Below are 16,511 nucleotides of genomic sequence, written 5' to 3'. Positions count from 1 at the left end.
CTTTAATATACTTTTGTCCTCAGTCTTTTAAAATGTAGGTGATCTGTACAAAGAGTAAAAAAATCTGGAATTAAAATGAGCACTGTAGGGGGGCTGAGGTGGCTCAGTGGTAGAGAGCTCGCCCTGCATGTGAGAGGCACTGGGTTCAATCCTCAGAGCCACATCAAATAAATAAATAAATAAAATGTCTAAAAAATGAGCACTGCGATGTTATCATTAAAATGCATACTGTAGCTTGGTTACACAATTTGGTATGGTCATGTATTTTTTTTTCTTTTTTCTGTTTCTAGAAAGGAATCTCATTGCGCCTTACCCCCACTGCTTCCCTGTGGGCTAAACAGGAGAGGCAGACGAATTTGGCAATATCTATAAAAACAGATCTGGGACAAGATTGAAGCATGAACATACATGGGGAGAAGAGATCTTTTCATTAGTCTGTAAATCCCTCTAATTCATGATCTCAATTATTATGTACAAAGAGATTAGTTCTCCTTCCTCTAGATATGATGAGAGCATTTGTTGAAAAGGATTTCATATCTGAAGCATTTCTTTCGCCTTTAGATACAGAAGGGAGAAAAAGGAATTTTATATTTTTTACTATAACAATTCTAGGAAAGGTTGGAAGGAATGAGTGATTAGGATGGATAAGATAAATGTTTAATCAGAATTTGTCATGTTGGGAAGTAGTAGGTACAGTTGTAAAGGGAATCAGGATGGCAGCTTGAGTTCACCGGCGGCCTTTGCCACTTCTGTTTCTGTACCTTCTCATGCAGGTTTTACTGAAGGTTGTGAAACCTTCTGTTAAGACTTGATTTACTGAGCAAATATTCACTGAATTCTACCCTCCTATGAGATTCACTTTGCAGACATCAGCCTCATTGTAATATATTGATCTGAAAGATGGGGTTTGGAATACCCACGGCACCATGAGATCTTGGTAAGCTTCTTTACTTTTCCAAGTCTTGGTTTCTTTGTCTGAAAACTACGGGGAAATATAAACTCATCACAGCATTTTTATAGATATCATATAATGTAAACCATGAAAAGCACTTAGTACGCTGTTTGGCAGCATGTGCTCAATAAATATGATTTGGCAGTTATATATATTGCTGTTTTCTTAAGTGGCTTTGGGAATGACTTCTATCAGTAAATGCTTTAATAAAATATATGATTTTCAAAGGAAAAGGTACTAATCATATCCTGGAGTAAAAAGTCATTTTAATGTGTAAACAGATTTCTAATTCTCAGAATGTCCTGCCCCCAATTAAGAAATAGCTCTTGGCCACATGTGAATTTTACCCATCGGAAGTGAACAGTATCTCTAGGTAGATACTCCAGTCCCAGTATGGAAATTCAGAACTTCAAGTTTAATGAGAGTCTTTATCCACAGTGACTAAGGATTTCTTTTAGAAAAAGGATAAATACTGCTTCTTAGCTAGCATGTACATTTTAGATTCCCCTTCATGTGGAATTCCATGGATGTGGCTTATATGGAAAACGAGACCATGTCTATCTAAGTTTAGAAGAAAATTCCATTCCACTGATGAAATAAAACCTCTTTTCAGAACATGTTTGTTTACTGGCCAATCCTATTGGTGTTTCCTGTTAAATTTATCCCAATTCTAACCACAATATTAAAGGCTGGATTTGGCTCTTCTTCAACGCCATCTTGCAGGTCCTGATCCTCTTTCCTTTCCTCTTTTTAACTCCCTCCATTCTCTTTCCTCTATGCCACACCTACCAGATACACTCTTGCTGCCAGTCCATTGGACATGTTTTTGTATTATTATTACATGACCCTTTTTATTGTATCCCCTGTGCCAATAGACTCTTATGTGCCTTGTATTATTTCTCCTTTTGACTTTAGCATTTCTTACAAAGAAATATGTCATTTCAAAGGACACTTTTATTAACAGCAATAGTATTCTAATGTAGTTGGACAAAATCCACAAAAACATCTCATTGACATTCTAAAGAGTCCACCAGACTTAGAGAATTTTTGATGGAATACTTGATTTGAAATATGCTTAACAACAATGTGTATTGTATGCTTGAAAATTGCTCAAAGACTAGATTTAAAGTGTTCTCACTACAAAAAATATATGGAAGGATGTAAAGTATAATGCATATGTTAATCAGCTTAATTTATCCACTCCACTTTGTATAGCTGTTTCAAAACATCACGTATACTATAAATATGTAGTTTTCTGTTTTTCCATTTTTAAAAACTAACTAAAAGTAATATAGGCAATCCTTGAAAAAGGTTGATTTCTTAAAAGTTGTTTGGAGTTCGATTACTAGTGCTACTCCTCTTTTTCTTTTTTTAAGTAATTCAATTATTATTTGTTGAGAGTTGCTCTGTACTAAGTGTCGAGCTGGGTTCTAGGAACACATCAGCGACTCCTGTATGCCCTGCAGTTTCCCACTAGTGAAGTCAAAGGAAGGCCAAGCAGCAAGTCCCGGCACACCAGTCTATTTCCAGTGTAGGATAGAAACCCAGATTTTAATAGGGAATCACAAGGGGGACCTGCAGAAATGGGACTGGCAGGTAAAGCATATGGGCAAAGAAACATTCAAGGTACTGAGAAAAATCCAGATGGCTGCACAGCGTTGAATGACAAGAAGTGAAGGTCACAGGTTGGCAGGGACCAGACAGTGCAAGACCTGGCAGGAGTCTGGATCCCACACTGCAAGGGAAGCAGCTGAAAGGCAAAGAAGGGGGCCATGACCTTGTTCATGTAGGAGCTGTGACTTGTCCCCTCCTGTCTGCCCAGAACCTGAACTCTGCCTGACATGTAGATTCTCAATAAATATTTGCTGAAAGGATGTATGAAAAGAAAAAAAAAAAAAGAAGAAGGAAGAAATGCTTGACTTGAACACGTAGGAGCACGCCCCAATGGAAACAGACACTTATTTCCAGGAAGTGAGGGATGATCTCAGACCCTTTAATGACCCTTTTATCCATGACTGTTTTGTGTCCTCTTCTCTAGAGCCAGTTTGAACTTCTACAACCTTAGCACCTAATTTCTTGAGCAATACTGAAATATTTGGCCTCTCAAAACAAGGGCCTTCAGTTTCTAAGCCATAGATTTGAGGGAAAGAGATGATTGCTCATTTTTTTTCGGCATAGAAAAGAAAGAAAATAACTCTTCATGGAACCCCTAAGTGTGCTATTTCCCCAATAGTTGATGGTAATTTGGAGTGTTCTCCTTCATGCTGGGTACCCCAACCCAGAAACAGGTCTGGGAAACTCTTGGCTCACCAACCTTCCAGAGAAAGAAACCCAGGCTAGAGTCTTTCTCCTCCTACTTCCTACAAGTTTACCCTAAAAAGCCCAAATCTCGTTTGATTTACACTCAACCAAACAGACCTAGGGGGATTCCATGGCTTTCTTTCTGCTTTGCAGTTTCGCCCCTCCTGCTTGATTATATTTGAAATCTCTTTCACAAAGGATTTTAAAAATTGAAGAAAGCTAATCATGCAACTCTTTGCCTGACATATTTTAGTGCAAATGACTTTCAATTAAAATGCAATCGCTCAGTCACTAGGTTTAAAGGACTGATACAGATTTCGTTAGTGTTTCTTGACAGGGAGGCTGGGAAAGAGAACAGAAGGGCATTGTGCAGGCACAGTGTGGGAGGAAAGGGCTGACGAAGGAGGAAGCTGGAGACCCACTGAAAACGTCTCGATTTTGCTTGAAGAAGGTTCTATGTATCTTCAACTGGGTGCAGACAACAAAATAAAACAAACAACAACAACAACAAAAATCAAAAACCTCTATGCACCTGGTTTTTGTGTTCTGCAGCTGCAAGCCCAGGAGTCCTGTCTCATATGATTTATGAAAATGCACTACATTTTTCCTTTTAATGTATGCTCGACTCCATACAAAGGAACGTTTGCCCCTGATGATTCATTAATGAACATTTGACCTAGTCTTAAAAGGAAGCCAGATAGGATGTTTAATTATTTACAATTGAACATACAGAACATGTGCCTCACCTTTACAGCTGATGATAAATCAGAAGTTACTAGAGATACAGAACATGGTGAGGGTGTGTGGACATTTCAAACATGAAAAAAAGAAAATTTCACCCAAATTACTCACAAACGTGAGGGAATTCATCAGCATACTTGGGGCTCACTGAAACTTCTAGGTGGCCAGTCATTTTGTCATGCTTAAGGGGTTGCAAAGGAAAAAATGGCTTCCCTTCTCAATGCCATTTTGTTACACCCTTTTCACAAAGTAGCAAATTTAGCTCAACAGGAAAAGCTCATTGGCAGCATATTACAATGTATCATCCCAGCCAATGTATCTTGTGACTTCATTTCTAGATTACTGCACCTGTATTATGCACATAAGTTAGCAGATACATTATTAATGCAAATACCTTTGCAGACACCTGCATGCTGTTCTCCTGCATGTTCATAATGGCTTCAGAAATCTTGACATCTATGGGGTCCATGACAGACTCGATGTTGAAAGGCCCTTCCAGTCGCTCTGCCACCAAGAGCATTGCATCTGTTGAAATACAGGGACATGATTTATTTGAGAACAGGAGTTACCAGGTTCTTAATCTGCATTTAAACATTTTCAAAACAACTGGCTGAAAAATAACTGTTTCATGTACATTTTTTTTCTTAATTTTATATAGTCAAAAATAAAATGGAGGACAAAATCTTAAAATCATCACTTTTTAAAATTTCATTTGAAGATGTAGAAATTATTTTACATGCATGGAACCAGGCCTAAAGAGAAAAAAAAATCAGTCCAAATGCACAGACTTGAACATATCTAACTATTCCACATGAAATGAAATACAGTGTTAGGCCAGGGATCAAGTGCATTCCAAAGCAGGGTCTGGCCTCTCTTCTTCGGGAGCCCGGAAAAATGAGAATCTCAAAGATTTGTTGATCTGTGAATTTGGATGCCCAAATATCAAGACCCAACTCAAGTATATCCACCTATATGAAGTATTTGTGGATTTCCCAGGAAAACAGGCCTGTCCCTACACTGTGCTATCACTCTACCCAGCACACCCCTCCATTTGTGATCTTCAAAATCCCTTGGGGGTGGGAAGGATAAGGGGAATTTCTCTTCCTTGGTTTGATACAGTTAAGGCCTATTCTGATGCACATCACATTTTCAACACTTAAAAAATGTCTATGAAATCCTGCTGAACTGAATTGAATTGAACATTGTTCGGGAGTGTCAGTTTTCTGCAGAAGATGATGCTGTTGATATGGAGGCAAGAGCTATGAATTAGGAGTCTGTCTGTCTTTTCTCTGACACTAACTAGGTGAATTGAATGGGAAATTCTGAGTTGGTCACAGGTTAGTGAGGTGTACAAGAGGGACTGGTGACAAGGAGTTGACACCACTGAAAACTCTCTGTCTTCTGTTCTTGGTAGCCAGTATCCTTTGGTAACCTGCTCCCCACCGGGGCTGTGGAATAGACTTTTTTTGTGTGTGTGATAATGAAACTGTAGCATTGGAAGAATGTTTGTGTCTAGTATGATTGAAGAGCTGAATTAATTAATTTAAACATAATTTATTTTTATTTTTAATATTTTTTTAAAGAGAGAGTGAGAGAGAGTGAGAAAGAGAGAGAGAGAATTTTTTAATATTTATTTTTTAGTTTTCGGCAGACACAACATCTTTGTTTGTATGTGGTGCTGAGGATCGAACCTGGGTCGCACGCATGCCAGGCGAGCGCGCTACTGCTTGAGCCACATCTCCAGCCCTTAAACATAATTTAAAATAACCATTTGTGACCAGCAGTCACCATATTAAACAGCATAGTCTAGACTCAACCTATACTCTCAATAGATCTCAAGCTTTTCAATTGTTAAACTCTTAGAAGCCAATTTTAAACACTTTCCTTTTTTTATTTCAAAATAATATATGTTTATTATCCAATATTCTCAAAACACATAAAAGAAGAGAAATACACCATAATCCTACTTCCCAGAATAACACTATAAACAGTGTGGTATATGCCCTATGTATTTTTTCTCTGTGCATGAATATTTTAAACTTGTAATGAAATACAGTATACATATATCATATAATCTGCTTTCTAAATATAATATATTATTAATATAAAAGACTGTTTATAGTTTGCTGATTTTATAGTAGTTCTATGAGGAAACCAAATTTTATTTTCATTACATACCCAACCATGTTCAATCAAAGTCCAACATCAAAAAAATTTTCAGGGTTATAAGTAGCTATGAATTAGGCTGGTAAGAAATATAACTTTTTTTTTAACATGAAAGATACAGAACTGTCTGGGAAGCAAAAATTTAAAGATCCCTAGGCTTTATAAACAGTATCAGCTTTTATAACTGTGAATTTCTGTTTGGGGCCACACCTCATAACTGAGTCTCCCCTTTATTCTCTTGGAATGATCAAGAACTAGAGTTTTCAGAGCTGCACTGGAGCTTCAGTGAGTCCCCTCCCCACCTCCCTCACTCCCATGCTCTATCTCTATGATTCTCTTGGAGCAAGTGGCCTGAAAAATATATGCATGATCAAGGTCACATGAAGAGCAAATTTCCTGATGTTTTCCCTCAGATAATGGATTTATCTGTGTATGTCATGGGAAGATCTTGTAGCAAAAATAGCTATTTCCCCAGATCTTAATGACCTAATTATCTGGCAATGTGGACAGAAGATGGATGTAGTATTTCAGTGTTAAAAATCTTCCTTTAAACTGTTTTACAATGTTGGTGGCAATGTGCATTGGTACAGCCACTATGGAAATCAGTATGGGGGCTCCTCAAAAGACTGGGCATGAAGCCACCATATGACCCAGCAATACCACTCCTCAGGACTTGCCCTGAATAATCTAAGTCATCTTACTACAGTGATACATGAATGCCCGTTTATAGCAGCACAATTCACAATAGCCAAAGTATGAAACCAGCCTAGGTATTCATCAATGAAAGAATGAATAAAATGGTATATATACACAATTAAGTTTCATTCAGACATAAAGGAAAACAAAATTACGCTGTTTCCAGGAAAGTGGATGGATATAGAGACCATTACATTAAGTGAAGTAAATCAGACTCAGAAGGTCAAGGGACACATGTTTTTTCTCATATGCAGAAGCTACAAAGGAAAAGAAAGGTGGACTGGTGGGGTCTCATGGAAATCAAAGGGAGTTTAGGAGAGGAAAGGGACCAGAGGATGGGAGTCAGGGAAGGAGGAAAAGCTGGGAGTAATAGTGACCAAATTATATTGTTGTATGGTGTGCAGGTATGAAAATGTAAAAATAAATCCTATCAACTATAATGCACAATGGGGAAGCAAAAAAAAAGTAAGCAAAAATTTTAAAAAATTTTTCCTTGAATATTTTGAAGGACAGCTAAATGTTTCTGAAAGCTGGTCTGCTTCTTTTTGACTTTATATCTATTTGGTGTGCTTATCAAAAATAATCCCTTTATCATCAAACTTTCCAGCAGGCTTTTAGATGAAGATTAATTATGATGAATGAGCAAGTTTCTCTAGACAGATGTATCATTAAAAAAATCAAGGAATCCTTATACAGGAAAAAAAAAAGTGGTACCATGGAGTTTTCCAACAAATAAAATTAAGGAACTGAAAACCATGGGAAGCTTAAGTCTGTGCTTTATATGCATATCTACATAAATCATCATATAGCAAGCACCAGTCTATTACAATAGAGGTATCCACCACGAGTAGGTTGAGTTCATACTGTAATAATGCTGGTGTCACTGAAAATGTGGAAGTAGTTGTAGCCTGGGCAAAATCCACCCTTTTGGATTGGATCCTAAGGACCCAACATAGAGTTACAGCTTGAAATTATAGGAGCTAAAAACATCTTCAAGAAGGTTCACTTCTGGTTTAAATTGAAATACTCTCTTTCCTAGCAGATCTTCTCTTCTCTAGGGAAGGCAAGTAGCTGCTCAATTTGTATCACGAAGCGGGGGAAGTTTCTCTGGTGATTTCAATCTTTCCACTCCATGTTTCCAAGGCCACAGCACTAGCCCGGTAGCTTCCTGGGCCTGCAAACTCACCTCCCCAAATCAGAGTAAAGTGTTAGGGTGACCCTTTCTCCAGTAGTGAGTTGCTTGTATGGCTATGAAGAAAGGTGACTGTTGATGGCCCCTACCAAACACAGCCAATGACTACATGCACCCAAACTGCTTGTTCTTGTAGTTCCATTCTTAATGTCAATTCATTGGCTTTGTTACACAAATTAACTTAGAGTGGTGCATTTTTAATGTTTTATTAGTGTATTGTAACTATGCATAATAGTTGGGTTCATTTGACATGATCATGGATGCACTGATTGTCATTTGCCCCATTATGATCTCTAGTGCTTCTTTATTCCTTCCCCTCCTCCTTCCTTCCATGTCCCTTCCTCTACCCTATTGGTCATCCTCCTATTTATCTATTTATTTAGTTTTTTAATTGGTGATTTACAGATATATATAAAGGTGAAGTTCATTGTGCTATATTCATTGTATGTACTTAGCATAATTTCTCAGTTTTCACTCCACTATTCCTCCCTTTTCTTGTTCCTCTTTCTCCCCATCAATCCTCTTCCTCTACTCCAAAAATCTCTCTTATTTTTCCATGGGTTACTTGCCTCCCCCAAGTTTTATTTCTTTGTTTCTCTCTAGCTTACACGTATGAGAGAGAAATCATAAGATGATAGTTTTTTGATGTAAGGATGTGTCCATTTATTTTTCTTTTAATTTAGCTCACCAGTCAGAAGATGCTCCTTATTTTTAGCTGTTTGTTGGAGGGTGTAGGTCATTTGTTTTCTTTTTTAAGACTACAATATAGATAAAATATTTAGCTAAATAAAGTTAGATTGTCTTTCAAAGACTCAAAGCCAATATGGATTGGCTCAAAACTTCAGTATCACCATTATATGAAGCAATGAACATTTAGTTAATAATACTATGATATACACTTACTTCTTATCATCATCATCATCATCATCAAAAGAGTAATTTTAGAAGTTTTATTAATCAAAATACTAATGATATAGCATTAACTAGTACAAAGAAACACAAATAAATTGAAATACTATATTCCTTTTAACTAAAAATATGCAAACCATTCAAATTTCTGGAAAAGCTCAGATAAAAATTGTGTCTGGATAAAATGACATCTAGATAACATCTAAATAACATCCAGATAAAGATAACAGGAATACTCTGATTACAGTTACACTTAGGTTATTGATAAGAGCAGGAGAAAGGCTAATAGTCATAAATAGTGGGTTTGGGGAGCTTACAGTTTTTCTACTATAAAGTTGTTTGTGAAAATAAGGACTGAAAGAACATCAGATAAGTTCATGCAAATAACTCACATATATGTGTCCACAAATATAAAAGAAATTACAAATAAAAAATACATATACCTATATGATATGACCTCTCCCACCCTTGGTTTTCATGTTTGCTCTAAATAGGCACAACATAAAAGGAAAAGCAGGTTTCAGAACACGTTACCAGTATTTCGCAAGTCACTGTAAAAGTCATGCTTACAGTCTGCCTTTAAGAAGCTAGTTCAGGCATATTGTCGGGTGAGGAATTCACAGAGGAGGGCTGGAGTTGTTTCGTTCTGGATCTGAGAAAAGGTCTGAAGAAAATGGCAGCTTCTCCGTGGCCTCAGGTTTCAGCTCCCAGTTGGGAGAATGTCTCCACAGTCCACTGAGCAGGGGGAAGCATCTCTGCTTGTCTAGTTTGCTTCCCACCTGCCAATCAAGCCTCTAACAAACCAAACTCCCTTAATCTAAGGAGAACCCTCTGTTTACCTTGTGGCTAAGGTAAGTCAGGACTTGGGACACCTCAGCCCCTTTTTTTTTCCCACAGTGAAAGAATACAAAAGAGGATGACATCAAGACAGTAGTTGGTGAGTTTCTCTGAAACCTATTAAGTCACCACATGGCTATAATTTGCTCCGGAGGCTGCCATCCTGTACTATCTGAATTTTCTGCTGCCATTTATATTTTGAAATATTTGGAATGTTCTTTTTAACTCTGCTCTTGGAGTTGTTCTCTCTTGCCAATTAAATGAGGACAGTCAGTCTGCCGGTAGCAATCAGCTAGCTGATCCTTTCTGCACACATCTCCTATGTCACCAACTTTTGCTTCTCTTTAAAGAAGACTGTTGCCTTGCTTAAGCAGTGTATATCCTTTTTGCTTCTAAATGGATAATAAAATATAAATGAATTAGAAACAACATGATTCAGTTTACACAGTGGGGATGAGTAGCTTCTTCTAGAGGTGTCCATCCAAAGGCAAGGAGTTGGGTTGCAGGTAGAATTTCACCTCTAGGTCAATGTGTTCTGCTTAGGAAAGGGGAGTATGGAGTCAGGTGCCTGGCTGGGAGAAATGGGAAGGTTGTTTAATTCATAAAGACCCATTTTCTTCATCTTTGCAATGGGGATTTTTACTGCTATCTACCTAATAAGTAGTAGAATGAGCAATGAAATAAGATGGTGCTTTAAAAATTACTAGCACAATGCCCGGCACCTTTAACTCTCAGCAACGTTCAGTTTTTGTACACTGTTGCCTCTAGTGAAAAGTGAAAAGGTGAGAACAGATTTGCTAAATGTTTTGGTGGAAGTATATTGAAAGCAACTGATGTGAGGTGTGAGGCATGTAGATGACGTTAAAGATATATAAAGGGTGCTATTTTATATGTTACGTGAATACATAGATGATAGCTGCTTATCAAATAATATTTAACAAATTTAGCATTTACTGTGTGTTGGGAGCAGTGACTGAATTATGGTCCTTGAGCTGTCTGGCAAGAGAAGTGATGCCTCTTCTGGGAACTTTCCCTATGAGAGTGCCAACTGATTGCCCAGTTGCTATGGTGACTCCCAGTTCAATAGGAGGTTCTGTGCCAGACACGGAAGCTATCTGTTCTTGACCTTGAGGTTCAATCATGAGCTGCCCCGGAGTAGAATGCTATGGGCGTAAGCTGATAATCGTAATTGGGCTGCTCATACCTATGACCTTGTTTTTGCTTATTTTAAAGAAACTTTCTCACAATAATGCTTTTAGTGAAAGCATTATTGGTACCCCTGTTTACAAATATCATGATGGTTAAGAAAAACTAAAATGTTGCCCTAGAGGGAACACACAGGGAAACTTGTTGTCACTTTGCAGAGCATCAAGATACCAAAGCACATTGGCTTGCCTCAGGATAGGAAGAACTTGAGAGAGACGGAGTGTTGGTTTGGAAGAAGGAATCTACTGACTCAGCTGAACACTCATCTTTGCTCTCTGGGTGGCTCCAGATTAAAAGCTGTCTTACTGTGGGGATTCCTGGAGGTTTATAATCCTCTAGGATATAGATGTCAAGTATGACTTTGTATGATCATATATGTCCTTAACTTACCTCTGCAGGAGTATGTTAGCAGGTTTTATTGCTGTGACTCAAAATACTTGACAAAAACACCTTAGAGAAGGGTAGATTTATGTTGGCTCCTGGTTTTAGAGATTTTAGTCCATGGGTGACTGGTTCCATTGCTCTGTGTATAGGGTGAGGCAGAACCTCATGGCAGAAGGGTACGACACAGGAAAACTGTTCAGCTCACAGTAGCCGAGAAACAGGAAGAGAGAGAAGAAAGGGGCTGGGGTCAAGATAAACCCTTTCAGGGCGCTCACCCAGTGATGTACTTCCTCTGGCTAGGTGCTATTTCCAGTAAACCACTCAGCTATCTATGGAATAATCCACCAAATGGATTAATCCACTGATAAAATCAGAGCCCTTATGATCCAGTCATGGCCTAAAATCCCCACCTCTGAACCTTGCTGTACTGGGGACCATGCTTTCAACACATGTGAAATGTTGGGGGACATTCCAGATCCAAACTATAATGAGGAGATACAAAATCAGAAGTGACTCAGCTGAACACCATTGTCTTAGCTAGAAGACAACTGTTTCAAACTGTTGTAGAGGAGGCAAGATGAGAAAGCCTTTAAAAAAAAAGAGAGAGATGTTATTAAATATTTCCTAAGTAGTTACAGGAGGTATAACCTTGAAAATTCAATTTGAGTCACTCCCACTTAATCTAATAACCACTTGTCATTTGCCAAGGCATGTTGTTCCATCACTGTGGATTGGTGGTGGGGACAAAAGCTGTCCATGGGGCTGCCTTCATGGAATATAGCATGTTTTTGAATTAACAAAAGTAAAGAATATAATTTTTCAAAAAAAAAATTTCCCTCATTTGAGGAAGATTTGAACTAAGATAATAATGTTCCACTTCAACGCTCTCATTAAATTGTCTAAATCTGTCCTTAATAATCTCCTCTTGCAAAATGGGATCAACAAGCACAATCTGCCCCATTGTTTTCTGAGAATTCCTTGGTGCTCAGATTTGCTCTTTTCTTTGGAAGTGGAGCTCACCCCCTCTTGTCAGCCAGGCTTCAGCTTAACTACGATGCTTTCCCCACTGAGAAGCATATGAAAGAATTTTTAAAAATCAAGCAATTTTAAAGGCACCCTGGTAAATTCATTCACTAGCATTCAGTTATTCATTAAAAGAAAAAGGAAAAAACAAAAAACAGCTTCAGTGTTTATGCATCGGCTGATTAAGGCCCTTAGCACGGCTGTAATTAGGGACTCTCCCATCTACCTGGGCTTGATGGAGACAGGTATGCAGAATGTACACGTCCTTCCCTTTCACCCAACCCAACTAATTAAAATGCCCCAGTGAGATCTGGGATGAGAATGTGCTTCCGGAGAGTTCTGGAAAGAGAGCACAGCTGAGAAGTCTGCAACCACAGTGGGCAGACAAGGTCTGAGGAACCAGGAAAGAGGCAGACTTGACAGTGGAGGACGTGAACTTATACAGCCAGGAGGTCCATGCACTTTTTGGAGTTTAAAAAAATTTTTTCTTTACTTTATGTTGGGCTTTGCTGTTCTCCACTCTCTTCTCTGACATTGCTAGTGGGTCTGTCTTTTAAAAATGCAAATTTGATTTGGCCACTGCCCTACTCTCAAGGCATACAGTGGGTGTCTATTAGCTTGGCCTAAGAGAGCCCCTTCATGTGCGGGTCCCTGCCTACCTCACAGGCCTCGCCTACCTCACCCGTATGCTCCTGCCCACTAAGAAGGCTGCCCCCTCAGAGTTCAGTCAGAACTCTTTGAATGACATGGAAGTTGTCACCCATCACTCCCCCACACCCAGTCCCTCCTGAAACCAATGGCAGACATTTTTTTTTTTAAACATAGCCTTGGAATCATTCTACCTGCTCAAAAACAGCTCAGGATTTAAGTGTTTTTTTTTTTTTTTTTAAAGATTCTTAATCAGCCTGTACCCTGGCTTCTAATTAATTTCTCACTCCTCAACATGCCCCAGGATTCCCTTCCATTATCAATAATGTTCTGGTATCTTGTACATAATTCATCGAACATCTGTGCAAATGAATCTCTTGGATAAACTCTTAGAAGGAACACTGCCAGGTCCAAGATGTGCACATTTAACATTTTTAGAGCCACCTCCCAATTTCTTCCCGAAAAGGCTGTACCTGCTTAGTTCCCGCTAACAGCCCATGGCAGGGTCTGGTTCTCCAAGTCTCAAGCTTTTAGATGTTATTTAGATCAAACATTCAGATCTTTGCCAATTGATAGGATGAGAAATAGGCATCCCAGTGTGGTTCTCATTTGAAATTCCCTCATTATGGGTAAGGCTGGACATCTTTAATCTACTTAAAAGTTTTTTTATTTTTGCTCCCCATCTCTTAATATTCTTTCACCATTGTTTTTCCATGGGGATTATTGACTTTTTCATATTGATGTAAAAGAGCTTGCTTTTTAAAAAAAAAAAAAAATGACAGAAATGATCAATGTGTCCCTAGTTGTTGCTTGTCCCTTGGCTTCATTTACTGTTGTTTTGTTGTTGTTGTTTATTTGTTTTTTGCTATGCAAAGAGGTCTAATTTTGTAAAGTCTACTTTGTGAATCATCTAAAACACTCTTCTTGGCCTGGTGCCATGCCTTCACAGGCCTTCTGTCCAAGGTCATCTCTGTGCCTGCTCCCCTGCCATGTACGTGGCCGCTCACTGGTCCTTCTTCCTGAACACTTTCCTCCTGGATATCAACTCACTCGTAATTTCTTTATGTCTCCAGCTTTTCCCACCCTAAAAACTCCTAGTCAACGTCCTCCCATTGGTTTTATTCCTTGCTGACTAATTACTTGTGGCCTTATTATATATTTATTCGCTATTGTCCCATTTCTCGTCATCTTCAAGAGGGCAGGGAATTCTGCTTTTTTTCACTGCTACAGTCCAACATCCAGAGCCACGTAGCCGCCTTCTTTATCTGTGGGTTCCGCATCCCCAGAGTTAACTAACCTCTGACTGAAAATAATTTAAAAAGGTTGCATCTTATTGCACCTGAATAGACGTTTTCTTCTCATTATTTCCTAAACAAGGCAGTGTCACAACCATAGCATCCCATTTACATTGCATTAGGTATTGTAAATCCTCTAGAGGTGATTTAAAGTATACAGGAAGATGCGAGTGGGTTATGTGTAAATACTACGCCGTTTTACACGAGGGACTTGAGCATCTGTGGATTTTGGAATCCACTGGGTTCCTGGAACCAATCTTCCATGGATACTGACAGACAGCTGTTTTTGGATCCTGAGAGTTATTCAATGAACATTCATCAAATGAATTATTAGAACATTTTAAAAGTCTTCCTATATTTTCTTCTAGCAACTTCATAAAAATTATCTTTGCTCTCGCTCCCCTGCCCTAAAACGCCCTCCCTGCTCCCCTTCCGTGCACACAACCGCAAATGCCTGCAAAACTTTATAAGCGCTGCCTATAGGATAAATGGCCCCTCGGTGGCTTTTGATGTGTTATAACATAGATGAAGAGTTTCTGTGGGAATTTAGAATCTTATTGTACTTTTTTATTAGGTAGAAATAACTTTTTAGTTCTTTTAGCTCAAAATTGAAAAGTGTGGGAGGTTTTGTTTGTGCCAAAGGTTATTTCTAGGTTAACAATCCCCTCTTCCCTGCCCCATTCCAGCTTCTGATATTTTTGGCTTCACCAAACAAGGTAGTTTTTGCTGCTTTTCAAGACTCCAAGTTTGCCACTAACTTTTAAAACAATCTCAGTGATGAATGTTATTTATTTATTTATTTATTTTTGCTTGTGATTTGTCTGCATTTGGTAAACATCAAATTGGTAATCTAAAGAAATTAATACCACAAAGCAAGGTGAACAATAGAAAATGGAAGTCAACCAATTACATGCAATTTAAAACAGGCCATAGATATCAGATTCAAAAATAAAACAGGGACAGTCACCCAGAATAATTACAGTAACTAAAGAAGAGAGAGAGAGAGAGAGAGAGAGAGAGAGAGAGAGAGAGAGAGAGAGAGAAGGAGAGAAAATTTAATGAAAATAACTGTTTACTTTGAAACCAAATTCAGGAAGAGGAGGCGAGAACAAATATACAAACCAATTTAATTATGAAACCAGTGCAAACAAAGAGGCTTATTTTACTTCAACACTGGAAAAGAAAATGCAAATTGTGGGGGGAAATAATTCACTAGTTGTCCTTTCACAGTGCAGAAATTAGAATCTACAGAACTCATTTTCAGACAGTTTCTTTTTAGTAGAATGATGCATTGTATTTCATAAAAATATAATATATTCACGTAAGCATCATCTCACTGCTGTATTATATCTTTGAAATGTTTAGTTACATGATAAGCCAGAAAGATCGGGCCTTGTAAATCATGAATTTGATGGACATCAAAGTGTATACTACCAACTATAACTCTTTATTTAAATTTTTATTGCTTATTCTTCATACAAATAAGTTTTTATGTCATTTGTAGCTTGGAATGTTCAAATATTCACACCCACCCATCAGTCTTTGCCTTAATGATGAATCACAGACTTTAAGGGGTAACGAGTTCTCAAAGATCTTTCCGAGAGAACTGTCTTTATATCCTCTGTGCCTCCTACAGAGTTTTGGTATCTAGTAGACTAATTTGAAGCAACCAATTGGTTTATAATTTGGAAAAAGGAAACCTGAAGAGGAAAAGTAACTCATTCGATAGGAATAGCAGCCCCTGGACCCATACCCTTGACTCATTCACTCCATCCAGTATTCTAAGTGCCCAGATTGATCAAATGGCACCAATGTGCTAACTTGGAATTTTATTTACTTACTAACTTCTAAGTGCTTCAATATTTTTAAAAAGAATATTGAAAGAGAAAGCATAGATAATAAACTTAAAGCTCATTTTTTCTATCTGAGCCTTTTCTCCTTCTTTCTCAGCTACAAGGCACCATGATCCTGAATTGTCCTTCATGAACTCACAGGGCACTCACATTGCTCCTTACTCTGTATGACCTCACATATTACACTTGAGTTTCTTGGAATTCTTAGCAGCTTGAATGATCTGTCTGGTATCCCTGAGAGGCAGTCTGGAGAAAGGGAAGATCCTGATGTGTGCCAGGTCTCAGGCTGGGTGTCACTGACACAGGCT

General features: G+C 38.3%; 1 protein-coding gene across 4 annotated transcripts in view; it reads right to left on the bottom strand.

The window, feature by feature from the left end:
• Positions 1-16,511, bottom strand: part of Gpc6 (glypican 6) — a 1,046,794-nt gene that overhangs the window by 104,485 nt on the left and 925,798 nt on the right. For all 4 annotated transcript variants that reach the window (XM_005317045.5, XM_040281651.2, XM_078016208.1 and 1 more), the window contains exon 5: positions 4,389-4,519. In XM_005317045.5, the coding sequence (XP_005317102.1) occupies positions 4,389-4,519 (131 nt within the window). The remainder of the gene's footprint in view (positions 1-4,388; positions 4,520-16,511) is intronic.

Source organism: Ictidomys tridecemlineatus, chromosome 6, assembly GCF_052094955.1.
Source record: "Ictidomys tridecemlineatus isolate mIctTri1 chromosome 6, mIctTri1.hap1, whole genome shotgun sequence".
Classification (NCBI taxonomy): domain Eukaryota; kingdom Metazoa; phylum Chordata; class Mammalia; order Rodentia; family Sciuridae; genus Ictidomys; species Ictidomys tridecemlineatus.
Note: the sequence above shows the minus strand (reverse complement) of the source record. Positions and strands in the feature narration are given on the sequence as shown.